Genomic DNA, 26,566 nt, shown 5'->3' with positions numbered 1-26,566 from the left:
GAATGAAATTTGTTCTCAGATTTTCCACTGGTAACAGGAGAGGAGATGTGTGTCAAACTCAAACTCCCCAAAATGAAGTGAAGATACACCAGCGACCCCATCTGGACATCTGGTGTAAAAACAGTTGCCTGAAAGGGATTGTGGAATACAAAAAAAATAAAAAATCAAAAACAGAAAAAACAGCAAATAACAATTTGAGAAACCTCAGACTATTAATTTATTTTAATGGAACCAAAAGAGAAAATCCACTGCAAATACAGAAACACAGATTGTGACACAAAGTGGCTGTGAATTATGTTCAGCCTATCAGATACATTATCCATCGCTGTTCTTATTTCCTGCAAAAACAAATAATGTGATGAATCTGAGTTGCTAGAATCATAAAAAATAATTTAAGAAAAAAAAATAGAAACAAAATATGAACAACAATAAATTCAATATTGTAGGGGTTTACCTGGGCAGTGTGTCACTGTAGGGATCACTACAAAAACATAAAAGAGTCTGTTATTTTATGCCTCAAGACTCCTGACAACAGAGTCATCAATTTAATTTGATGGATGCAAGATGACAGATGCTGGTAATGACAATAATAGTAGACCTGTGGATAAACAACTGGAATGAGTGGCTGAGGGTCTTACTGCTGAGCCATGATGAGAGGGATGTTGTCGGACTGCAGTGATGGAGCCCTCTCTCCAGTGCGGCTGTTGAACATGGGCAGCGTGGACAGAGGTGGAGAAACTCCTCTGCTTCCAGCCATGTTCCTCAGCTCGTCAGTGTTTTCATGAATGGTGTGGTGGTGGTACAGCTGAATTCTAAAGCAGCATTACATGAAAATACAAGCATCTCACAATTGTGCTCAACTACTGTACTTGGGTAAATGCACATGTAATATTCTACTACAACTAATTACTGCAAACATGTTTTGCATTAAGGCTGGTGAAACAATGAAAAATGCACTTACTGGTTTGTCTTTGCATTTCTTTTTACTCTGTAAAAAAGAAAAAAGCATCATCTTTGTGCCACATTTAATTTGGATCAATCAAAAGACTAAAACTGCTTTGAGTAATTGCCTGAACAGTCAGTTCACTCATACTGGCATGGCTCCATTCTACGGATGGTAATATGTTCTGATATTTTCAATGTGGTGAAATACCCCTTTAACCTGATGACACTGCAGATATTTTTATTCAGCAGATTCAGAACAGACACCTACACTCCCTCTCTTCTGCCAAACATGACGTAGGCCAGCAGCAGACACAGGATGATGGCGAGGATCAGGGGCACGATCACTGTCACAATGTAGTCCGGCAAAAAGTCTCTGCTTGGGGGGGACTCTGGAGGATCAAAGTCCCCTCCAGTCTCCAGAATCCCCGAGCCCATGGTGGGAGCAGGTGTAGCCGGCTCCTGCTTTGTCAAATCAAACTGCAGGGAGAGAAATGTCAGTGATTCTTCTGTTTATAGTAACAACACAGACACAGATGGTGGGACAGTTAGTGGAGTCATTATATAAAATGATGGGCAGCTGCTTTGATAATAACTGAACTGGTTAAGTTCATGTTCAGTGTTTGTCAAAACTGTTTTAAAGACATTTTGATTGTGAGTAATTGTATTCTCTTTATAATGACAGTCATAATACATGCAGCTGAACAACACCACAAACTAAAGGTACATCGTGCCCAATGATCACAGCTCAATCAACATCCCTCTAAAATGGTTTGAACATGTCCATAGCAGGTTTGTTGTATCTGTCTGCACTACTTTACTGCATTACTGAGAGCATACAGTAATTTCATTCATGAAGACTCTATCTGTTGTTTCAGGTCTCACCAGCTCCGTCTTGCACCAGGTGATGCAGTTACTGGGGATGCTGCAGAAGTTACAGCCTCCGGGAACCTTGACTTTGGCTCCTGCTCTGCACTGCTTCTGGTGCTCTGGTGTCAGCACCCTCAGGAGACAATTGGAGAAATAATCCTCTGACCCCACCTTCACAAACACACTGACACAAAGCACAGTTTAATAAACACAGTCATTCCAATTCTAAAACTTACACTAATGTTGAACAAATCTCTCTTTACCCTTCATAGTGTCCTGCAAGAGGGAGGGGAACTCGGCCCCCACGGTCAAGGGCATTAGTGATATTGACAATTTCCAAGTTTTCTGTTTTCCACAGATTCTGCAAATCCTGCTTTATTTCAACCTGAACAGAAGAGGGCAGCACCTTCTCAATCTCCCTCAGCTTGATGAAGAATTCAGCTTGATAGGGCAACATCTTCTCTGTGAGAGACAGACAGATACAGTATACTCACTCATTATTACCATTACTGTCATGCATTTTAAGATATCACTTAAATCACACATACCTGCAATGATGCTGATTACGATTATGTGTCTGGCTGTTTCATAGCTCCGTTTGTTCACAGCATAGACCTGACAGGAAAAGCATGAGAGTTATCAGGGTTCGTATATTTAAAGATCTCACAGAATTCCTTTGGAGTCCAGTGTGAATATCATTCACTCAGGTAGTTTTATTGACAGTATGAAGAAGATACAGATACAGATTTCTAATGTGTCGCTTGTTTCAAGAATCGTCCCAGTTGCAGAAAATGAATTCCATCTATGTTTGGCATTAGGTAGAAGTTGATCTGCAGCATACTGACAGTGCTAAGTGTTTCACACCTCAATTATACTTTTTCCTGGAGATGTTGGCGTGCCATACAGAAACCCATTATCATAGGGGTGCCTTTGGGTGAAGCGCAGCCACTCTGGGAGATCTGGGAAACTCTGCCTGTTGCACTTAAAAACCATGGGGTCATCATACAAACGTCCAGCTTTATAAGACACAAAACAAAGGAGGGGAAAAAAGTTGTACATGTGTTTAAAAACGAGAAAGGGTTCACTGATATGGTTCAGGCTCTTACCGTACAGTCTTGATAAAGGCTCAAAATCATTCTGGAAAGTCTCTCTCATCAGCTCATATGTGAATAATTTCCCCACCGGAATGGTAAACTTGAGTTCTGCACTGGCCCCAAACAAAGTGACAGCACAAACTGTGTGTGGGATTGTAAAAAAAAAACAAAACAGCAAAACATTTATGTGAACGATCAAAAAAACTGGGAAAAAAAATGTAAACTTGAGACTAACACACAACCTGATGTTGAACAGTCAACATGAAGAAATATTCAAATCAAATGATGCTGCCCTGATACTAAAACAGGAACAATGTCTTCTTGTATGTGCTGTTGCATGTAGTTGAGTAATTTCATGAATAAACTCGCCTGTTAAAAAGAAGATCCAGCTCCCGCAGCCTGCCATCTTGTTTTGGCCTGTGATTGACAGAGCCAAGCGGAGAGGGGCTGGGTCGCCACAAAAGACATGTCAAAGCTATTTTTGCCTCAGTCACCTAATAACATCCACAACAGCACTGGCTAATGTGTGTGTGTGTGTGTGTGGTGTAAACCAAGTGCTATACAATGCCCTCTGCTGATACTTTCTGCTACTTCATTTGCATTTACTCCAAAAAAAATGAAAGTGTTTAATTAATCCAGTAAGAAACATTATAAGTTTTGATAAATTAATTTAACAGCTACTTCACAATTTAAGATTTTTACAAACAAAACACACAAAGCTACAAAAATATAATCGTTTCTCCTGCATTAACTATAAAATGATTAGTTTATCGCTCACAAATGAATAGCAACTATTTTAATGAACGCTGGAGTGTGTTTGCTTATAAACATCATTTTACATATTAATGCAGGAGGTTTTACCTGTAACACTTTTGCATTATGGGATTAGTAGTTTTCCTAAAGTAACGTATTTGATGTGTGTTGTGTATGAGAATGTTTGCAGGCATTAAATAGCTGTGTACTGTACAGATGGCCTATAAAAAACACTTACTTTAGTCTAAATGTTCCCAGTCACACAGTTACACACCAGTAACACACTGAATGGAAAAGCTACAGTAGGTGGCACTGCTGCCTTCCTGACAAACTTTTCGGCCCTTTCAGGAAATCTTCTTGTAGTCCTGTCCTTCAGACCAGACCTTCAACTGCTGTGAGATAAAGTGGTTAATATAACAAAAGGCAAAGTGGGTGACAGCTGAGTAAATACAGAGTGAGGCATTTCTGTTCTTGTGTGTGTGTGTGTGTGTGTGTGAGAGACAGCTGCATGTGAAATGTGTTGGCCTCTGTGACAACTTAGAGGCCGAGACAGTGTGGGAAGATGGAAAAGCAGCTCTAGCCATAAAAGGGAAATGCTTTGTCTACCTTCAGAGATAATATTTAATGTTTCTATCAGTGCAGATGGAGAATGCAGGAAGCAATGTGGGCCTGCAAATAACGGATGTGTTATTGGCCAAGGAGGTTTGGCGTGAGTGCAGTTCTACTGGGTCCTAAAGCCAGTTAATTCACAGACACATCGGGGTATCCCAGACCTCTGGTCCCCCCTAAAGCAGTGGGGGTTTTGGTGGACTACAGGAGCCACTTTGGTGATTTTTATTTCATCAACCTTCCTTTTCAGAAGATCTCACAGCAGCATCACACCTGCATCCATATCTGAACTCAATGTCATTGTCTTGGCTAATTACCTCTATATAGAAGTTGATGTTGTTATAATATATGTATTTCTTCATACATTGGAACTTAGTGTTTCAGCTGGTTTGGACATGTTTCCACTCTGTATTATCCATCTTAAGCTTTTTCACTTTTGCCAATGAATTTTCGCTGTTTATTCCTTATTTTCAGCTGTTCTGTCTTAATATTGTTGTTTAGTGCCCTAATCCTTCCTCCCCGGCACCTTCAAAGGTTAAATACTGATCCTTCCTTAGAACTTATGGCTCATGCACTTCTGCTATGGATCATACACTCGATGCAGAGCGCAGGGTCTTGTGTGCCACTGTCGGACGGGCACTATGACCCAGCTGCTCCCACCTCCATGCAGCAGCGGTCTGTCGCTACGAGAGGAGGACCAGAAATCTGCAGCTCCCAGAATGAAGAGATCAAAATGATGCTGCCTGTAAAAAGAGATTAAACGTAAGCAATCTGTCGTCAGCTGCGGTAAACCCGCGGCTCATCACTGCTCCGCTTCTCTGTGCAAATATTTTAAAGCTTCATGCAAATTTGTGTGAGGGTCAGGTTTGCATTGTTGTAACTGCAAGCGAGCTAATGACAGATGCATCGTGTTCACTTTCTCCGTTGCATTGGACGAGAATTGCAGCGGATGCAAGCAGGCCTTTAATACGATCTGTTGTTTTTGTTTCTACCCATCTGCCGGTCTAGTCTGGGCGCCACCTCGCTCGGATCGGCTGCTGGTGGATACTACAGATTTGCCGCCGGGAGTAGAGAAAGGAGACATGCCGTCGCTGAGCATCCGTTGCGACGCTTGACTGACCATGATGAAGACTGAATCCACATCCAAGAGCACCGGCTCTGGCTCCACGCTCAGGAGCCCATCCCCGCACAGGAACGCGTACGAGGCGGGCATGCAGGCCCTGAAGCCCGTCAAAGACAGTGCAGCGAACGGGGACGTGCAAGAGGGCCCCCGAGGGCGCAGGTACGGATCCAATGTGCACCGGATCAAAAACATGTTCCAGCAGATGCAGACCACATCCCCAGCCGATGCAGAGGCAGAGGAAGGAGCAAGGAATGCAGACAAATCGGTGCGTCTCTCCCTCCCCAGAGCTGGGAGCCTGAACGAGAACGTGGACCACAGCGCGCTGCTGAAGCTCGGATCCACCGTGTCCGAGCGCGTCAGCAAGTTCGACACCAAACCGGAGAACGGGCACCAGCGTGCCTCGTCTCCCAGCTACTCCAAGCTGCAAGAGACCCGCCGCATCTTCGAGCAGCAGCAAGAGAAGCAGCAGCAGCAGGAGAAGCAGCAGCAGGAGAAGCTGGCCACCACCAGAGTCCTCCTGAAGACAGACAAGGCCTCAGGCTTCCAGGATGGCAGGTTGGACGTGGTGGCGCGTTTCAATGGCAGCACAGAGTCCCTCGACAGCCTGGACACCAGTGAGGCTGTGTCCCCTACAGTCAGCCAGCTCAGTGCTGTGTTTGAACGGGCGGCCGAGCTCCGGAACAACCTCCACCGCCTTTCGTCCACCCCACCACTCCCTTCCCGAGGGGTCAGTGCCAAGGTGGGTGTGTTGAACTCCAAAATAATCACAAAGAGGGTTAGTACCTTTTCAGCAAGCAACCAGGAAGAAGAGGTTAGCAATCAAAAGAGCCGAGAGGGGGGTCCAAGGGGCCCCGGTGCACGGGGGACCCCTGCTTCTGACAAAATTAACGGGGGGCAAAGTATTGGCCAAAGTGCACCTGAACTTTCCAGTACTGTTGGAGAACCAGAAGAGCAGAGAGAAAAAACTGTTTCAGATGCAGGAGTTGAGGCCAAAGCTGAAGTCAGACCTGAGGAGGCTTCTGGGGCCAAAGAACCTAGCAGCACAAAACTACAAGGTGATGCTCACATTTCTGTGGAGAATGGAGAAACAGTTGGTGAGAAGCAAAGCTCTCTGAAGGGAGGTGACGTGCTCAGACAGGAGGGGGAGGCGGCTAAGGACGCCGAGGAGGAAGACAGGACACTCAGAGACGACCAGTCAGGCCCTGAATCTTTGGATATCAGTAACTACAGTGCAGTGGGGGAGGACTTTGGAGGGAGCCAGGTAGATGAGGATGAAGATGAATGTGACGACCGCTACGAGCCTGAGTCCAGCTGTGTGGAGATTGCTGGGCTGCCTATGGAGGAGGACCCGCCCCCTTCCAGGAAGATTCGCTTCAGCATGGAGCCAATCAAGGTGAGGAGATATGCAGTGGATGAATATGAATAGGTTTGATTTTTTTCATCTGGTGTGTTGAAAGGCTTGTTCAGCTTGACCTTAAGGCTTATCTGCTGTGGTACTGCTGGTGTCAGGATGATGCTGACGTTCAGATTTTACCCAGTTTCAACTCAGGGTTCACACACTACAAACCTGCTCCCTCCTCAGTAGCCAGTGATAACCCTGCATCCCTACTGTGCAGCTGACACAGGCCCCTAAAGATCTGTGATGTACGTACTTATCTGAAATGCAGTGGAAGCAGCTTCTGTAAATAATTGCAGGGAAAATAGGCCTGGATAATTAGTCCTGTCTTTAGAGAAGTAGATACTAGGTCAGTGACACTGTATGAGGAGCTCGATGTTTTTGTGTGTGGGAAAGAGGAAGTGGGAAAAGACCAGTGAGATGAGAGGAGAGATGAGGAGGAGGGAGAGTTGATGTAAAGTGTCTCTCTGTGTCTGGGGCTGGTGTAATGATCCAGAGAAGAGCATCAGATCCTCTACAGCTCAGTCTCGCTGCTTTGCTTTGCCTTGAGATCTGGGGCATACAGAGACTGTAAGCGAAAGTGAGTCCTCACACTGTACATCACACACTTTCCCTCACTCCAATGACTCAGGGCTCCTGTCCCATATCATGAGCACTCATGTTGAAAGTTGTTCTTGCTGCACATCAGCCAGCAATGCCTTAGTAACTAAAAAATCAAATTTTGACAAATTGATTTTTCTGGTCTTACACAAACAAGTTTTGGCAACAGGAGAGAGAGCCAACACAATGCAGGATGTAGTTTTCCTGCCAAGAAGAGTGATGTCACTCCTTTTTCTCTATAAATGTGCCCTAACCAGCAGTCAGTTAGCTTAGCATAGCACAGAGACTGGAAATGGGCTGTGTCCACAGGTAACAAACTCTACCTACCAGCATTTAATAGTCTTCCCCTACATGTTAACGTCTTAACTCAGGTGAAACTAATGTGGTCTGACATTTAAAGAGCCTGAAAAACATCTCAAAGTGAATTTTATTAGTTGTCATTAAGTTACTATTTAATAACACTCAAATATCACAGACTAACCAGACAAAAGGAGCAGACAAAACAATGCACCAAGAAATGCTGCAGTTCCCCAGCTAGAGAGAGAAGGAGATGACTACCACATGGTGTCAACAATGCAAGTTAGAAAATGTTTTAAAAACTGCTCTGTGGATGTTTTGATGCATTGGCTGTGTTTGTCAGGCATCAACACCATGTGTTGTGGTGAGAAGTACTGACTGTAAATCTAGCTCCACAGGGTGCCTTTGAACTAATGCAGCTAAACAATGCAGCTAAATAATGTGAACAAATAACCAAAAAGACAAGAATTTAACTGTGAATTAAAAACATAAGAATTGCAGCCTCTAACACGTTTCTCTAAGCATGAGCATATATGTAAGTATTGCTGTGCACTGTCTGTGATTAGTCATTGTTGAGCTCTAATATCCACACAGAATGGATAAAAGCCCCAGGCTGAAAATCCAATGAATCCCTTATAAATCGTGCCTGAGCTCAGCCTGTCCATCATGCAGGAGGAGAAAGGAAAACAGACATCTACCGCATGATTTTATCCTCGTGAGATCAAAGATGGATGGCAGGAGGAAGCATCGTGTATGCTGCGATAAAGAAGTCATAACTCAAAGGCTTTGATAAAAAGCAGAATCTGGTAGTGACCCTGCAGCCAGCATCAGAGAACGACCTCCTACTGAGCCCTTTCACACTGTATCAGTGTGGCCTTTGTTATGGAGATTGATGCAGAAGTGGGTGAGAGTAAAGTGTGTGTGTGTGGGGGGGGGGGATAATGGGAGGAGTGTTAAATGTCATGACTGTATAACTGCCAGATCCCTTCTAAACAGGAAGTGCCCATTTTTAGTGCATATTTCCCCTCTGTGCAACAGTTCAGCTTTTGGCCACACTGAAGTCTTACTGTGGTGATGGCGGTTGCATGTCTGAGCACATGTCTTTCTCTGTTTTACACTGAGTCGGCCTGTCTGTCTGCCTGTGTCTGTCTGCCTGTGTCTGTCTGCCTGTCTGTCTGCCTGTCTGTCTGCCTGTCTCTGTCTGCCTGTCTCTGTCTGCCTGTCTCTGTCTGCCTGTCTCTGTCTGCCTGTCTCTGTCTGCCTGTCTCTGTCTGCCTGCCTGTGTCTGCCTGCCTGTGTCTGCCTGCCTGTGTCTGCCTGCCTGTGTCTGCCTGCCTGTGTCTGTCTGCCTGTGTCTGCCTGTCTGCCCTCCTAATCTGACAAAAATAGCAGCTCTGCTTCGGGTAGAGTTCACACTAGACCCATTGTTTGCTCCTCCTGACACTCTTTCTCTCACTCCTTCTTTTCTCCCTCTTGCTCTTTGTCACCAGTCTCCTACTGTTAGTAAAAATAGCAGCATTGTTATCGTCACAGACTTGCCTCCCTTTTCAGGGCCGCCTTCTTGTCGAACACAGGAAGCGGCCTCTCATGTCTTATTTATTTGTTTAGTGTTTGTTTTGGCTACGTTCGTAACAGTACACTGCGGTTCATGATGGAACCTCCTGATATGCTGTGATGTTTAAATGATTTATTCTGAGCATTATTTTAAAGCGGAAAATAAAATAATCCCTGCTGGATTTACACTGTGTTCCCTTCAAACAGATAATAATCAGATTTATTTTTCTTGCTCACTCATCATCACCTTGCCTACTCTTACACTTTTGACCACCCCCCTCCATCACCACACACACATATTTTCTTGTGTGTTCCTGCTGCCTACACAACTCTGAGCAGCAATCCACCAGCCTGCTCAAGAACACCTATGATTTTCTTTTGCACTGTATCATTAACACAAACAATGACTGTTCTTATATTGTAATAAACTGAAGCTGTTGAATTTTGACAACATAGATGGAATTACATTTTTAACATCGGGATGCCCAGAATGCAACATTTGGTGATTTGTGTTTACTAATGTATTGTCAAGGTATCAGCACACTGTCTGTTAATTAGACTCAGTGGACCTGCAGTATTTCATATAGTGCATTATCCTCAGCCAGAAGGGGTGCGAGACCAGACAGCTTATCAGCAAGGTCACTCTGCCCCACTTCTCAGTGCTGCAGTGGTGGTTTGCAAGCATTCACATCGTGTGCCCACTTGCTTAGGTTACTGTGACAAGCCACATTATTCAATGTCTTGCTCATGATTCGTGGGCGCTGTTTTGTCTCATCCAACCTGCCGTCATCTTGTGACGCTTTAAAAAAAAAAAAAAAAAAAACAACAGATGCTGGTTACAGTGATCTGTCTGTACTGTATGGCGTGGTGACGATTTACATACAGTATGTCTCCCCTGCTGGTTCTCTAGTTAGACAGGAGAGCTGTTTCTTTAAAACTGCAGCTACAGAGGAAATCTGAAGAGAAAGACACGGGAAGATAATTGATAAAAAATGCAAATTACATTGGAATAAATGTAGCTAGATTTGCGTGAAGTGCAGTAATACTAAATGTAATAGTGGATAATACACAATTCAACCATAAAGTAAGTAATGTTAATATGAATAATATATATGTACCAAATTTATAGAACATAATATAGTCATAAAGTTGCTGTATGCACTCACATACTGTTGTTGTGGCTAGTCGGTCTTCTGTTGTTGACCTTATTCATGCTGCCGTGTCTCTCCCCTGGGTCAGCACTAAGCCCAAACGGGATGAGCCGACCAAAGACTGGCCTGCCAAAACAGACGGGCTCTGGTGCTATGCAAACTTTACGATGACAAACCTGCCATATCCATTTTATTGGCTGGAGGGTGAGTGGTTCAACATGATGGCAGCCAGGGCCAGTTCTGTATTTTCTCTCTGCATGTTGCACATCTGGGATCTGGATTAGCCTCCAACTATAGGAGGATTTAGAAACAATTACCTGCCACTTCCAGACTTGTTTAACCTGTGGTGGTTGGGAAGGCAATTAATGGTGGTGTCTATAAAGCGTTTAGTGGAAAAGTGCTTCTTTTGGTCTGAATATGCTGAACGCTGACAACTTGATTAAGCATCACACAAGCTTGCTGACTATAGACAGTATACACGGAACAGTGTTGTACACAAAGACAGTAGGAGCAGCCATTTCACAGATCTGACATTATGCATGATAATCACCTTAAATCACTTCAGCATTGAGGTAGAAATAGTGAGTAGCAGTGAAGCGATATGCCTCAGACAGAATAGTGTGAGTAATAGAAGTGATGGGAAGTTTGATGCTACAGAATGCAAAGAGACAGAGTGGGAACACACTATTTCTGTTGTGAAAAACCAATGCCACCACCTCCACACATTCTATTGGCTTAATCCAAAATTAGATGTGTTTTTTGGAGAGTGAAGAGGGAAAGAAACACAGAAGCTGACAGGCTGCTGTGGGCATTGGGGGGAGGGGATGGGGTACTTGTTTGCTAGTTAAACCACCAGTGTTACCAAACACGCTGCAGCCAGAGGGCCATGAAGATGGAGCCACACTGCAGGAGAGCAGAGGCCTCTGGAGCAGCTCTATCATTTAGCCATTTCTCTGTCACGGCAACTGCATTGTAAAACAGTAGTTGTCACTCACTGGCTGTTTTTAAAACCCTTTATCATCCCAAGTGGGAGCTCTTTATAGACACAGTACAGTCTGTTAGCTGGTGGCTCGAGCTGCCTGCCCACAGAGATTTTGTAGGACATCCCAGACGACTGGGAGTGGAGGGAGGGAGGAAGGGAGTTTCCTGGCCATCTGTTAGCTCTTCTGACCTACTATCTGCCACAACTGGAACAGCGTCCTTCTGCAGCCCTGCCCACCTCTCACCCCCACCGCCCTGCCTTTAATCCCAATGTTTGTTCCAAAGATAGTCACCTCACTGCTTGAGGACTTCTGCTACTCTACGTGAATAGGTGAGGTTGGGGTGAAATTTACATCACACAGGATCCAATTAGCCTGTCTGCCCTGTGAGGGATCACTGTCCATAAGGAGGAAGAAAATCTTCCTTCCATTAGTGAAAGTGTTTGTTCAGTGAAGGCAAGGTTGTTGCATCTCTTGCATCATGGCACCAGACCTGAACTTGCCCAAGGCCACAGGGCACAGCTCTGCTCTGATCATGCCTGTTTTTTCCACTGCCACGTTAAACACTGCTGAACCTGCTCATTTGATCTTGTGCTGCACTGTGGGCGTTAAATGAGGGCACCACAATCCACCAGCTGTGGCCTCTTGATCTTTAAACTCAAGGAGTGAAGCAGTGGCATGTGAGAGTGTCACAGTAAGCACGCAGCCTTGGAGAGCGCTGTGGTTGTTTCATGCTCCGTTACTAAAGATGCAAACAGTGTATTTCGTGTGTCTGTAATCCACATTCTGTTAATCCCTCTAAATACAAAGGTAACCTAAATCAAAAGCTTCTGTGCTGCTCACATGCTATACACTGTATCATCTGCAGTGGGGTTAAGTTCACTTTGATTCACTTAACTGAATTTGCAATTTAATAAATAGGTTATCAGTCATTTAGTCTATGGAAGGTAAAAAAATAAGCCTATAGTTGTTCTAAAAACAGTAAGTTATAGATTTATGGCGAGAAGACTCCAGGAAGTTACTGTGAAATATTTATTGATTTGAGGCGCTGGCAGGCGGATTTTGTCACTTTTAGACAGAACTATTTCTCACGCAAGTGTGAAGCTAAACAGGTGCTGGCAGCAGTTTCATCATCTTAAGAGAGAAAGCATTTATTTTCCATATTATGTTCACCAATCAATTAATTGTTTAACTGTTTAAGCATGCATTAAATAAATGCATAAATAATTAAATAAATTAATTATTAAAGCAGCATGTAACTTTAGTGTTTGAGAGAAATCTGTTTGAGAAAGAAGCTTGCACTGTGTTCAACAATATATGAAAATACACAGGCTGCTTATAGCTTAAAGACTGACAGGCTCTTTACTGTGGAGTTGCTAAGGAGACTGAAGGGTAACACTGCAGCTACGACATGCCACTTTGTGACACAGATGGACAAACTAAACTGCTGAGAGAGAGGCGCGAGATGCACACAATAAAATAAAGACTGAAGAAAAAAAGTGTTAACTGTTACACCAAGAGAAACAAAGGACTGTGGGGAGAAAAGTCTAGAAATGAAATAAGAGAAGATGAAAGAATATGTGAAAGGACAAGGTCCAGCACTGAGTTACTGAGGCTAGTGGACCATGCAAGGTGGTGCATGCATAATCACCTTGGAAGACTCAAAGTGAGGCTTTTTTTTTTTTAAAGACTCTGGTTACTCTGTGTGTGAATGTGTGTGTGCACAGCAGCTGCAGAAAGCCTCCATTAGTATGCTGGAGGTGGTTATGTAAACTGTCATGCTGTTAGACCAGAGTGAATGTGGGAAGTCGGGCCCTGAAAACAGAGGCCTCTGTCTTCATGAGACCAACTTTAGTGGTTGTGATTGATTTTCCCCCAGTGTGTTTGATAGACATTACCACGGAGAAATGATACAGCACTGAGACTTTGGGGAAACTCTGTGGCTGTCTCAGTTGAAATGGTCGATAAATTTAAATTGCATTATGTCTGCATTAACAGCAGTAGTCAGTTGATATCAAATCAAATATCCAGCTTGTCTGTTGCAGCTGCGTACATCTCCATTACCCCTGTTGAGTGTTCGGTGGTAAAATGCAATCATTCTTTGAATCTCAATTATTTTGCTAAGTACACAAACATCATCAAGTCCTTGAACTACTGATTTCAGTTACTGAGTTCAGTAACCTCTTTACTGAATGTATCTTCTGTAGTTTCCTTTTGTATTAACTTAGCCAGAGAAATATTTTAGGAAGTAAACAAAAATTCTGGGTTGAAGATTTGCAGTGTTTGGAAAATGATGTGGAAATAACCTGTAGTTAACTGCTCAGTCACCAAGATTTTTTGTCTCATTCACCTGATAAACACACATGCTGTCCAGGGTGCACAGGAAGTGGTGTGTTTTGTGCTTTTAGCTGCAGTTACTATATTTAGAATAGTAAGCCACCATGGCTGCAGAGAAAAGAACGTGGCACCTACACAAATGCAAATTTCTAGTTGCAGAAAATCCACAGAGACATGTTACGACAGGGTAACATGGACTGATCTTTGAGCAGAGCACAGCAGAAAGGATCAGTTACCACTAAGGAGAGGACTTGCTGGAAGCCCCACAAATTTTTGTTTTAACATACATTTTTGGATTAATAAGAAAAATAGGATCATGTGCTAATTTGTGACCCTTACAGGGTCCACAGATGTTTCCTGTGCTTCGTCTTTGTGATCAGCCAGCTGTCTCCTGGCTCCAATGTAAAATGTGAGAGGGATTTCAGTCCTATCATTGCGTGTCCTTTTTCAGAAATACCCCCTGAAGTATTTACAAATACCAAAAAATCCCTTTGCCTTCCACAGGCTTCTACAGATCATAAGTGTTTAAGTCTCAATCCAACCCAGTGTCTGTTTCCTCTTGCAGGTGTACGCCACCTACCCCAACGAGGACTATGACAGGCGTAATGAAGATGTCGATCCTATGGCAGCATCCGCTGAGTATGAGCTGGAAAAGAGGGTGGAGAGGCTGGACCTGTTCCCTGTGGAGTTGGAGAAAGGTACTGAACATTATTGAAAGCTCACTTCTCTTCCAAGTCTTCATCTGCACAGCATTTGTCTAAATTCTGCCTGCACAGAGCTGCATACAAAAGACCTGGGACTGGTCATTAATCATGTAAAAAATAAAGCATCTATATTATATATTATATATATTATCTACATGAATTTAGACAGGTTGAAACAGAAGCTCTATTTATTGGTATAAAAGAGTAAAGATTAAAACAGTTCTCACTAATGAATAACTATCTCAGCACATGGCACCTCAGGCAGGAAATCTAGGTGTTTTTCACTGATCCTGAAACGATGCTCACACATTAATACACCTGAGGCAGGAAATGTGTTGGGTATTAATAATGATTCTGATCTAACTTTCAAGTCACGTACAAAGATCTTAACTAAAATAGTCTTTTATTATGTCATGATTATGTGAAAGACCCTTTCTTTAGCGTCGAGATGCAGCGAGGTTTGAGCATGGTTTTATTACAGCTACCACAGAATCCAGTCTTCAAACATACAGAAAAGAGCCTGCATCATACCTGATCCTTGTATAGCCTCCTGTTAGTCTTAGGACTGATTTGATGAGCCTTACATACATATTCAGAAATGTTTTCATCGATTTGTCTTACACTGTGGTTATTAGAGACACTACATTTTCCCTTTAGGACACTTGATATTCCCAGACTCTGCTGCTCACTGAACCAATTTAATTCTAACGTTTCCTCTTCCTTCCTGACTTAAAACATTTTAACCTATTCCTTCTGATTGGTGGATGGTAATGTAAAGCGCTCTGAGTTGCGGTTGTATAAAGGGCCACAACATCTACAAGATAATTTTTTTAGGTTGTACATTGATATAATAATTGCTTAAAGGAAGAGTTTTGACGACTGGTAGCACCATAGAGCAATGTGGGTCCCTAGTGTGTTTGTACTGTGCATGAGGACAGGTGTGTAGTGCGCATGCAGACAATACAATACAATACACATTCCTGCTGCCTGATTCACGTTATCTACTCTGCCGTTGGCTGCATTAACCAACAAAAGCAGTGAAAACAAAAACCAATAGTATATAAACATGAGTGTAGGAAATACATGGTTTTAAAATTAGCTTTTTGAATGTTTTAAAAGGAAGGAAATGCATTGTCAGGTCTCAAGGACACATGCAAGGTTTTTTGGTGAATAGTTCTGAATGTGATCAGAATTTTGTTTGCAAGAAAACTCCACAGGCTGCCTTTAATTTGGGCATCATCTATGGTAAATGGAAAGGGACAAGCGCTGTTCTTTCACTTCCTGATCCAGCTTTGTCCCTGTCCCTCTGGTCTGGAACCAGAACCAGACGTCTTTCACTCTAACACTCACATCTTTGAAATTAGCCCACAGCTGTAAATTATTTCTAAACAATGAAATCCCAAGGATTGTGGGAGAGGTCATGTTTTTCACCCACAGAGCGCCTCGTGCTTGACTCACAATGACATGTCAGTACAACAAATAAAACTGGCCAAAACACAATAGCTGCATGGTAACAGCTGGTATTTCCTACCTTGTTTCAGATGGCGATGGCCTGGGCATCAGCATCATCGGGATGGGTGCAGGCGCTGACATGGGCCTGGAGAAGCTCGGCATCTTTGTCAAGACAGTCACAGAAGGAGGAGCAGCACACAGGGATGGGAGGCATGTAAAATTAGTTTTGGATCATCTTAATTCCTCATCTGGTGAAGACACACACTGTACAACTGAAAACATTATATCTAAAAAGGCAATAGGCCTTGTAAACCATACGTAAACATGAGGTGAGCCGAGTAGTTGCAGTTTATTTCCAGAAGGGGATGCTTCATTGTCTGTCTTGCTTGTTTTGATCCCTGGCAACTGCAAATAGGTCTTGCTGCCAAAAATGAGGACTTTATAAATAGAGTTTGGCTTGTGTAGGCTTAAGTGTAAAGATGCTAAACAAAGGCCAGAGCTGAGTTATTACTCTAAGCGGTAAACTTCCTCTCTTAACTGCGTCCTCCAGGATCCAGGTGAACGATCTGATTGTGGAGGTGGATGGGACCAGCTTGGTGGGTGTAACCCAGAGCTTTGCTGCCTCCGTACTCAGGAACACCTCAGGAACTGTCAAGTAAGAGTCACTCTGAATGCTCAGAATTTTATTGCAAATGCTTTGACTCATTTTAACATTAAGAAATACACATCATACAATTACCAGTGTTGATTTCATTAGCTACAAAGCAGCAGGTTCTAGAGAGAGGGTGATATCGGTTGGTCCAGGCTAAATAGTCTCAGCTAGCAGCTATTGAATACATTGCCATGAAATCCTGCACCTCCATGGGGCCCAGAGCATGAATCCTACTGACTTTGCCCTTCTCCTTTCCTCAAGCACCATGATATCATCATGTTTCCCTCAACTACCCTTAATTTTTCCTCAGACACCATCATCAGGTCAAACGTTTAATTTGTCAGGACATGCTTGGCTAAAATGGTGAACATGGGACATCTTTCATGCTAGTGGCAGCTTGAGCTTATGAACTTGCAGATTGTAGCTTTAAACAGACATTTAATCTTATTGTTCCTTACTGTTCCTTGTCTGTGACAAAGACATTATTTTGTTTATTCATCCTTCATCACAGCTTGCTATGACTTACAGCATTCTTGATTGAAGACATGGGTTCCTTTTGATTTATATGCCCACCGCCGGCCTTACATGTAGGACTGACTTCTATCACATCCTGCCCATTGAGCGCACCAGACTGTAGATTTCTATCTCAAGTCTCTTGGGTCACAATTATATCCTTCAGTATTGAAAAGCTCCTTTTGGAGACATTCTGAAAAGGGCCAAAGACTCTACATTGTAGCCCCAGAAAACATGGTTATCAGGGACAAATACAGTTGGCATCAGGAGCAGAGTTTTGAAATGCCACAGGGCTATTCATAGTCCGGCTCTTCTGCATTTTGGTGGATCTGACTGTTCCCTATGTGCTCCTTTTGTTATCGAAGCTCATTCATAATTCAGGGTTTAGTGGTCAGCACTGTTGGGGTAATTGTTAGTGTTGTGTGACTTATGAAGATCAGAGACCTCCACAGATAGTTCATACATTATGGATCTGCTGCAGTGATGGCAAAGGGCGCTAGAGTTCAGATCTATTCATAAAAACATTAGGCAGACAAATAGATGAGGGCAGGAAGTCTGTTTGTGAACATTTAATTACCTCTTAGTGCCACAGAAATTGAAAGGCTGCAGCGACTGGTTTAATAACCATCTGTGGTGTCGCCATGATTCACTTTTCCTGTGTATTGTTTACACAGTGGCTTTAATTGGACAGAGGTTTGTAAGCCTCAATCAGGAAATGTATCGCCACTGTAGTGAACAGTACAATGAGCTAAAAGAGATTTTAATCAGAGAAGAGGTCAACTCCACAGAAACTGCTTTTATTCAGCTCTAAACAGGAAGCCATTTTCTGTCATCAGAGCCAGCACATTCCTCGCTGCATTAATATATCACACTATATCACTGTAGGGAGTGTATTTCATATGAAAAGGACCAGTGTTCTTGCTCCTCAGTGGGGGCCAGAATGTATTATTTAGCAGCACACACAGTGTCATACCATATCAGATAAGGTAACTTGGGTTTAGTGATTTCTCAGAGATATTAGTTGAACTGGACCTATGATTGTCAAAACACAGGTTTGTGATTGGCCGAGAGAAGCCAGGTGAACAGAGCGAGGTGGCCCAGCTCATCCAGCAGACCCTGGAGCAGGAGCGCTGGCAGAGGGAGATGATGGAGCAACGCTACAACCAATACATGGATGAACAAGAGGTCAGTCCTCACACTCAGGGCTGATTTTGGAAAATTACCAAAGCTGCATGTTTTATCACTCCTGTGTCAGTGGTGGCACAATGTCAGCACATCCATGGTGCACAAGTGAGGGTGCAATGCCCAAAATTCCCTCCCTCTCTTACCCCTTCCCTCCACACACCTATTACTGCAATACTAACAGAGTTTTAGGAACGCCATGCAGTATTTAGAGTACGATCTTAAGAAATATATATAAGAAAATGTAAAAGGTAAAACACACCATGAGAATAGTGTGGTCTTTTACAGCTCAGCTGTTGCCTTGACAGCATTTGGCTTGAATCAACATCAGTTTAAAAATATCTGAATGTAATTATTACATTTAAAGTAAGAATGCAATAACAGCAACAAACTGTAAGACGTGAATAAACCATTGCAGCTGGAAAACAGAAAGCTACCTGATAACAGAATAAAGACATCAATAAAAACTCACTATGATCAAGCATATGTTGTTGAGCTTGGTTCCCCTTTAGGATTACGAAATGTATCCCAGTACCACTGTGAGCAGGAATGACTGTCTCTGGTGTGGCGTTGTTTTAGCTTTTGGTGAAAAGCCACCCTGTTGTAGCCAGCATGAGTCTGATCAAACAATGAGCTTAGCTCCAAAATGGGGACAAAGCAGGATGACTCAAATTTTGTGACCCAGCTGTCTCTTTGCACTGTTAATCTTTGTGTGGTGGATTTTTTTTCTCTCTCTCTAGTTTTACATAAACATGGCACAGTTAAAAATCAATGCCCGTAGTTTCATTACTATAACAGAGAGGAAGTTGCTCCATTCATGCAGGGATATTGGTGGGTGGTTCTTGAAAAGCATTTGGTTGTATAATGGAAATTATACTGTGGTCTGATCTCATTGAGATTTGCTCCATCTAGTGTTCATTTGGTGTCACAGCACAGACATGTTTGTTTTTACCTGCACCATTAAATGACTGTCTTCTATTTTCTTCAGAATCTTCGCTTTGAAAACAGACACGGACATTTCAACTTTCTTTAGCTGATTTTTGTAGAAAGATCCTCCGCACATATTATAAATAAACATAAAAAAAAAACTTAGTTCCTCATGTATGTCTACTAACCTCTGGTATATAGTCATGCAGTTCCATCCTTGTTTGCAAAGGGTGGTGAATATGGCACAGATGAGGAAGAGGATGAGGACGAGGAGGTCAGTCCATCGTATCCCAGTGCCATTGAGGTCTTTGACTTGGCGGAAAATGAGGACATGTCGCCACTGGAGACAGACCCTGAGAAACTGGCTCATAAATACAAAGAGGTGAGCAGTTATCTCCTTAATTGGAACATTTGCTGTGTAATCACAGCTCCTTTCGCCTGATGTACCTAATATTAACACATGTATTTAAAACTGTCATCTGTCTTTGCTGTAAAGCTCCAAATAAAGCATGCTGTGACACAGGCCGAAATCCAGCAACTGAAACGAAAGGTAAGATGGTAAATTAAGATCATATTGAAAATTATATTAAATAATAGCTGACACTAGTCCAAACGTAAAGACACATTGATTACTTAAAGAATCAGTGGTATGTCTGTTTACTGTGCTCACTGAATTGACGCTTCACCTCCTGTTCTCCAGCTGCACCATGCAGAGCAGGAGAAACAGCGCTGGCGGATGGATAAAGCCCAGCTGGAACAGACCCTGCAGGAAAATAAGGAGCGTATGGAAAAGCTGGAGGGCTACTGGATGGAGGCTCAGAGCCTGTGCCAGGCAGTGGACGAGCACCTGAAGGAGACACAGGCTCAGTACCAAGCTCTGGAGCGCAAGTACAGTAAAGCCAAACGCCTGATCAAGGAGTATCAGCAGAAGTAAGATAGTTTCATTGTAGACGGATGTCAACCAATAGAAGTGTGATAGATTAGATTTGAGATAAACTGCCTCACACAGGGATATCCTACCTTTGACAGGGAGATTGAGTACCTGAAGAAGGAGACCCAGCGTTGTGCACAAGTTGGGGCTGAGGCTTCTCTCCTGAAAGAGGAGTCTGGGCAACTCCAGGAACAGGTAAAGAAGATACACCCATTAAAAATGTGTGCAGTGAGCAGCACTGTGAGCTCTTCTTATGCTCAGTGGTTTTGACTGTCATTGTTTTTTTGGAGTTGTTTTTAATGTCATTAACTGTGATACAAATCTTTCCAGTGTTAGTTGCAAAGAAACTTTTAATTGATTTATTCAAATTCAGCTGCACCTTGAGGCGGTAACTGTCTTTTTTTTTTCAGCACTTTGGCACAAAACTGCTTTTTAATTAAGCCTTCTGGCTTTTATACAGACCCCTGAATTATTTTTCAATGAAGTCAAACCTCTAGCAGTAAAAACAAAACCTATTTAGTCAGTAGGTTGTACCAGTTATTCGAGATGTGAAAACCTGACTCTCATGTTTAATATATGCCACATTCAAGTGATAACATTTAACTCAAAGGTATCTGTATAGTCTTCAACACATATTACACCTGACTGTATTGTTCTCTCTTCTCTAGGTGGCTGACTTGGAGTGCAGGGTTGAGGAGCTGAAGTCTGAACCTTTATAAAAGCCTTTTCCATTATATATCTCAGAAAGCAGAACTTCACTAGATGAAGTAGAAAATAGTGTTATTGTACTTGCAATGAACTGCAGGGTATTTCTTGTCTCCAACCTGAGCTTGGTTTTTGGTCGCATACTGTATATGTGTACTCAGACTTTGTATTTCAGCCACTTAACCCTTTTAACCATGTTTTTGTTAACATTTACAAATGCAACGAAAGCTTTTATCATCACAAACGCACTCTGTTGAGCTCTAGATGTACTGTTCCTTTTTAATTTTCAGAGTTCAGTATTTAATCCTTTAATTTGTGGTTTTGTGACCAGGCTGTTGCTTTTAATTGCCAAAAAACAAATTCCTTTTTTTCTTTTGCCTAGTTTTGTGACCTTTTTTGAGTTTGTACAGATGTGATACTGTGTGGTTTAACAATCAGTTTGGTTTGTAAAAATTTTTAATATGTGTATAACATTTAGCATAATATAAACTAATGAGAGTGATGGTTGTTGTATATTTCATGTGAGCAAGATGTGTAAATTGGAAGGAGATTGTACTGAGGAGGACGTACTGAGGAGAACAAGGTGCTTCGCTGGAGTGGAGGAAGAAATGCGAAAAAAGTGTGCGGTGTCTTTAAAACTGTACAAACAGTAACCCAACCTACATAGGGATCCTGTCACTTAACCTTGAGAACCACCTGCTGCCTACCTTTCAGAGATGTTAGTGTATTTTTTACACAGTAAGACTCACCAATGAGCAACCAGTCCTCTGGATTCAACCCCTTGCTTCTTTCAAAAAAAAAAAAAAAAAAAAAAAAGGACCACAGAAACAAGCCTCTACAACTGCTGTGCCACAAACAATGGATCTTCTTCCCCTAAAAATGGATGTTGTCAAGGACTTGATGGTAACTGGTAGTAGAACTACTGATTTAAGAAACATTACTGGACTGGAATATAAAGAAGTCATTACCAGCAGCAAAGTTATAGATTGAAACAGCTTGTGTCTCTAACCAGCAGCTGCACTTAACACCTCTGTGTGTAGCACATGGAAAACACTGCCAGGTTTCTACCTGTTTGAATTTACGCACAGTTTGAAATGAAATTGAGTCTACTTGTGTCAACCGTAATACCAGTATGTTTGTATAGTTCAGGTAAGACTGAAATATTTTAATTTTAGTAAATATTTATAATATAGTCAAGGTGGAAATATGAGCTAACAAGGACAAAAACAATGTTCAGCAGACAGTTATACTGTTGTGTAAAAAAATTAGATCTGGATGACAAAAACAAAACAGTTAACTGATGAATTGAAAAAAAACAGGCATGGTTATGAGTATTTTCATAATATTAAGGCTTGTACAGTGCACACGCTTTGCATTGTATGTTTTGTGGAATAAATGGTCAACAGTGATCGTGAAGGATGTTTTTATTTTTTTTAAACAAGCTGACAGATAAGCTTTTTGTGACGTCTACAGTTTTGACTCACTGAATAAACATGTTGCTTATTTTTACCTCTTTCAAATTAAGACATTTTAAACTGAAAAACCCAGTTTTGGATAGAAAATATTAGACTTTTAAACAAACAAGTGTACAATTAATGTTAGATACAAGACATTCAAAGATTCTCTACAACTCAACCATTTAGTGCAACTGAGACTGGAAAACATCCTGAACTCTAGTATCTCCACAGTCCTAGACATGTGAACTGATTACAAGTGCATCTTTTGATGGTGTCTCCTGAGGTGATAGTTTCTTGAAAAGCTCTTTCCACACTGTGTGCATTTGAACATTCTCTGTCCCAGGTGCAGCATTTGATGAGCTTTGAGACTCTGCGGGCGACTGAAGCTTTTACAACATTCGGGGCAGCTGTAAGGCCTTACCCCTGTGTGCTTCCTCTCGTGTCTCTTCAGGTCTCCCGACTGCCGAAAGCTCTCCCCGCAGTGGGTGCACAGGTATGGTTTCTCCCCTGTGTGAGTCCTGAGATGCACATTGAGCTGCCCAGTGTAGGAAAAGCTTTTTGTACAGTGAGGGCAGCTGTACGGCTTCTCACCTGTATGGATGCGCTGATGCTGTTTGAGACCATAGTGATTTGTGAAGCCTTTTCCACAATCAGTACACAAGTACAGAACTTTCACCTGCTGGAAGCATGTGTGAGACTTGAAAACTTTGGCACTTGCACAGCTCTTTCCACAATGAGGACATGTATACTTCTTTTCCTCATCCTCCACCTCCGGCTGCTCCATCGGGCAGTCTGAATCGCAGTGTGATACATACTCCACTGGATGGTGCCTTTTGATGTGCTTAATAAGGTAACTCTTCATAGTGAAGGAGAACTGACAGTATGAGCATGCGAAAAGCTCAGACGTGCAGTGATACTTCATGCAAGTGTTGCTCTTCTGATGCTGCTTGAGGTTTCCAGACGTAGCGAAGGCTTTATCGCAGCGGTCACAGCTGTAAGATTTTGCATCTGCATGTACTGTCTGCTCATGTCTTTTCAGGAAACCAGTCTTAATAAAGGTTGCCCCACATTGTCCACACTTGTGCTGTCTCAAAGAACATTTATGTGCTTTGAGATCATCTGGATTTCCATACGTTCGTTTACACCGATTGCAAGTAAACCATTTGTATTTGGTTGACGTTCCATTTGTGACAGCAGATGCCTCAAGTTCAGTCTGGTGTTGCTCAGTCTGAGCAGGGGTAGTTAATGGCTTCTTGAAGATGACTGCTCTTCGTTTTGGAGCTATGAGTTTTGTTATGGCAGAAATTTTAGATCTCACTCCAACTCGCTGAGGCCTCGGAGAGGTAAGTTTTTGGACAGACTCAACTGTTTCAGCCACTGAGTGTTGTGGAATAAAGTCAGGATCATGGCTTTGATCGTCATCAACAAGCAGTGGATCATCCTCTTGATTATCCACAGTGGTGTCCTCTGAGTGGTGCTCACTGATGTGCTGCTGAAGGGTGTCTACTGAAGAAAAAGTCAGCAAACACTCAGCACAGCCAAAGGGCATGTCTTTTGGGTCTTCAACGGCATTTAATTTTTCTTTCGTTTTATTTTCTTTTTGGTGACACCGCAGGTGCCTGGTCAGGTCGTTGCATTGGCCAAAGCACTTCTGACACACAGTGCAAACATATGGACGTAGCTTCTCATGGACTGTCACTCTATGCTTTTTTAAAGAGGCCTCATTTGTGAAGCTCTTGCCACAGTCTGAACAATTGGATTGGGATGTTTCTGCATCATCTGCAGCAATGCTCTCAGTTTCAGTTACATCCATTGCTTCTTGTAGATTTTCACTTATATTCATTTCCTTGCTGTCATCATTTACAACTAGAGCTGCAGTATCACAAAATTCTGAGCTCTCTAACAAGTCCTCTTTCTTCTCACTGTGGATTCTGTTCTGAATGGAAATGTTTAACCCAGTCTGTTTCCTGTGAACTAGCTGGTGTCTGATTAAGCCAGATGCCTGGCTAAAGGTTCGCCTGCACTGTGGGCAGCAGTAGGGGCGCTTATTTGAGTGGACACAAAGTTTGTGCCTCCTCAGGTGAGGTATTTGCTTGAAAATCTTACCACAATCACCACATGTTTTAGACTCAGCAGGTTCAACAGATAACACCACCACGGATGCTGCAGAGTCAGCAGTGGAAGTGCGATCTCCGGGTCCCGCTTCTTTAGTAGCAGGTGTTATACAGTCCCCGGGAGGCTCTGTATGTAAGTATTCTGTGTGCCTCTGGAGGAAGGCCTCTGTAGTGAAGGACAGTTGACAGTGGGAGCAAAGGAAGGTCTGAGATGTTGCATTTGTGTTGCTCCCTAGAGTTAAGAAGAGGGGAAATTAGTTTTGCTTGTTGACTGAACATTAACTAGTTCGAAACTAGACTGAAAAGTAGCATATAAAAATAACTAAATGTGTCTAATTTTTGTGACCAGTGAAATGTAAAACATAAAAGGTACCTGTTGCATTCAACTTCATAAACCACATCTGCATCCAAGCTTCACTAAAATGGGAGAGAAGTTTGCTGCTGGGCCACACCATGAGCTCATCCCCAGGGTGTATAGCACGACAGCAGTGATAAAGGATGCTTCCTTTGTACTGGACCGCCAACAAGTTTGTTTCTTCTTTATTACGAGCACACCTGATGTACCTTTGTATGAAGAAAGAAGGTTCAAAATATAAAGTGGAGCAACAGAGCTTCAATAAAACATGAACAGATTCTCAAATGCACCATGAGTTGCAACTGAAGAGATATCACAAAGAAACCACATCCGTTACATTATTTACATTGGCTATTCACATTGTTAAGAAACAGACAATACATTACCTCATCCAATTTGAGTGGGATTCTCTGGTAGCATCAATGTACTCATACTCATCTGTTCCTTTGTAAATCTGAAAAAATTACAACATTTTTAAGGAACCATATGCAAATATGTTAACCACAATGGGTAGCAATAGAGATGACAAGAAGTATCAGCTAGAAGTCAAGACACAATGTCACTTGATCAATATCTGTTTGATGTTTATGAACTTACCTCCCACGAGAAGTCACTTGACATTGCATTTTCACAGGTTATCACTTCTCCCTCATATGGTCCAAAATGCATTCCCGGAAACACTGTTAGTCCATGATTTATGACCCCAACACCTGCACTGGGAATACTAGATCTGCCTATCATCAGGCCATAGGGAAGAGTGAGGAGGGCCCTCTGGGGGACACCAATGCTTGTTGGAAAGTCAAGAATAAAAGATGGGCCATTGATGTTTGCAGGATCCTGGAAGAGAGTCAGACACTCCTCGCAATCTGGAAAATATAAAGAGAATGAAACCAGAAAATGATCTCTACTGTTATCTGTATTAAACCACATTAATAAGCCAGTGAGTAAATTCTCAAATAGTCCACACATAAGCTGGAACATTCATTCAATTTAATTTGCAATGTCTACATAAAAACACAAACAGTGGTTATAGTTTAAGCAAAATCTATTCCATATAACTATTGTCAATGGTTAGTACTACAGTATTTAGATGGGTCAGTTTAATCTCAGGGTAGCTAATAACCAAGTGTGAGCAGAATAGTAAAGTTAGTCAAGTTACTGAAGCCATCCTCTCCCTCGGGGTTGTCTCCCTGTCCCCCAGTGTCCAGCAACCTTTGGATGGGTGTTTCTGCTGGCTCTAAAACAGGAATCACTAGAAGAACAAAGACAGTATTGTGAAAACTTGTGTATGAAATCATGTCTGGTTTAAACCCTCAACTAGAGCACATACAATATGGAAGCTGCTCATACTGCACCTGCCAGAGTGGTGTTTTCAGGGGCTAGGCACTCCTCTGTTATAACAACCTCCTCGGTTGTGTCAACCCACTCCACGCTGTTGCTCCTCTCCGACATGAGTGCAGGCTCTGTGGACATTTGATGGAAACGCTCAACTATTAGTCTTAATGTTGTGAGAGACGCTCAAACATATAAAACGCTAAAACGACAGACAGACAACATTAGCATGTTAACCTAGCTACCTGAGCACTAGCAAACATTTAGGCTATCTGACATTAGCTAACTTTCTACGTTGATGTAAACAAACCTCTGCACGTAACGTTACTCTAACCGCAGCGGCTTTATAGTGCTCGGGCTGTTTAGCTAAATGACGTTTAAAACGCTTGGTTTGAGCTGTTAACATATGGTTTCCCAGCAAAACACAGTAACTAAACTATTCGAGACCCAGGACACTGCTCCGGAAGCAAATACCTTAAATAGCTCTTTCAGCATAAGCGCACACGTTTTTGTCCTTTTCAAAATAAATGCGTCAA

At 42.5% G+C, this 26,566-nt stretch overlaps 3 protein-coding genes across 4 annotated transcripts; 1 reads left to right on the top strand and 2 right to left on the bottom strand.

Annotated features, from left to right (window-relative positions):
• Positions 1-193: 193 nt before the first annotated feature.
• sgca (sarcoglycan, alpha) lies at positions 194-3,386 on the bottom strand. Of its 2 annotated transcripts, XM_026315337.1 has the most exons (11): positions 3,276-3,386; positions 2,919-3,047; positions 2,677-2,828; positions 2,361-2,427; positions 2,076-2,274; positions 1,828-1,996; positions 1,214-1,422; positions 962-988; positions 639-812; positions 455-481; positions 194-338 (listed from the first exon to the last, which is right to left on the bottom strand). In XM_026315337.1, exons 1-11 carry the CDS (start codon positions 3,310-3,312, stop codon positions 332-334), a joined length of 1,197 nt encoding a protein of 398 aa, XP_026171122.1. In that variant the 5' UTR covers positions 3,313-3,386; the 3' UTR covers positions 194-331. The 2 variants fall into 2 exon arrangements, with proteins under 2 accessions (XP_026171122.1, XP_026171123.1); XM_026315338.1 differs by lacking the exon at positions 194-338 and having other exon boundaries at positions 451-481.
• Positions 3,387-4,910: 1,524 nt separating this feature from the next.
• On the top strand, positions 4,911-22,181 carry LOC113135361 (neurabin-2-like). The gene is made up of 11 exons (XM_026315335.2): positions 4,911-5,030; positions 5,277-6,784; positions 14,272-14,404; positions 15,952-16,072; positions 16,413-16,517; positions 18,080-18,212; positions 19,366-19,518; positions 19,633-19,686; positions 19,837-20,066; positions 20,166-20,262; positions 20,736-22,181. Exons 2-11 carry the CDS (start codon positions 5,390-5,392, stop codon positions 20,784-20,786), a joined length of 2,472 nt encoding a protein of 823 aa, XP_026171120.1. The 5' UTR covers positions 4,911-5,030; positions 5,277-5,389; the 3' UTR covers positions 20,787-22,181.
• On the bottom strand, positions 22,179-26,492 carry prdm9 (PR domain containing 9). The gene is made up of 7 exons (XM_026315334.1): positions 26,341-26,492; positions 26,054-26,161; positions 25,858-25,950; positions 25,296-25,564; positions 25,085-25,152; positions 24,717-24,907; positions 22,179-24,575 (listed from the first exon to the last, which is right to left on the bottom strand). Exons 2-7 carry the CDS (start codon positions 26,148-26,150, stop codon positions 22,480-22,482), a joined length of 2,814 nt encoding a protein of 937 aa, XP_026171119.1. The 5' UTR covers positions 26,151-26,161; positions 26,341-26,492; the 3' UTR covers positions 22,179-22,479.
• Between the last annotated feature and the right edge of the window lie 74 nt (positions 26,493-26,566).

This window comes from Mastacembelus armatus, chromosome 19, assembly GCF_900324485.2.
Source record: "Mastacembelus armatus chromosome 19, fMasArm1.2, whole genome shotgun sequence".
In the NCBI taxonomy this organism is placed as follows: domain Eukaryota; kingdom Metazoa; phylum Chordata; class Actinopteri; order Synbranchiformes; family Mastacembelidae; genus Mastacembelus; species Mastacembelus armatus.
Note: the sequence above shows the minus strand (reverse complement) of the source record. Positions and strands in the feature narration are given on the sequence as shown.

What these genes read in the sequence shown, in the direction of transcription:
- LOC113135361 (XM_026315335.2), top strand. Translation starts at nt 5,390, where the DNA reads ATGATGAAGACTGAATCCACATCCAAGAGCACCGGCTCTGGCTCCACG. An exon ending in TCCAGCAACTGAAACGAAAG is followed by an intron (nt 19,687 to 19,836) that starts GTAAGATGGTAA and finishes CCTGTTCTCCAG; the next exon opens with CTGCACCATGCAGAGCAGGA. An exon ending in ATCAAGGAGTATCAGCAGAA is followed by an intron (nt 20,067 to 20,165) that starts GTAAGATAGTTT and finishes TACCTTTGACAG; the next exon opens with GGAGATTGAGTACCTGAAGA.
- sgca (XM_026315337.1), bottom strand. Translation starts at nt 3,312, where the DNA reads ATGGCAGGCTGCGGGAGCTGGATCTTCTTTTTAACAG. An exon ending in CGTAATCAGCATCATTGCAG is followed by an intron (nt 2,275 to 2,360) that starts GTATGTGTGATT and finishes TGTCTCTCACAG; the next exon opens with AGAAGATGTTGCCCTATCAA. An exon ending in AGAAATGCAAAGACAAACCA is followed by an intron (nt 813 to 961) that starts GTAAGTGCATTT and finishes ATGCTGCTTTAG; the next exon opens with AATTCAGCTGTACCACCACC.
- prdm9 (XM_026315334.1), bottom strand. Translation starts at nt 26,150, where the DNA reads ATGTCGGAGAGGAGCAACAGCGTGGAGTGGGTTGACACAACCGAGGAG. An exon ending in TGAAAACACCACTCTGGCAG is followed by an intron (nt 25,951 to 26,053) that starts GTGCAGTATGAG and finishes TTGTTCTTCTAG; the next exon opens with TGATTCCTGTTTTAGAGCCA. An exon ending in TCCCACTCAAATTGGATGAG is followed by an intron (nt 24,908 to 25,084) that starts GTAATGTATTGT and finishes CTTCATACAAAG; the next exon opens with GTACATCAGGTGTGCTCGTA.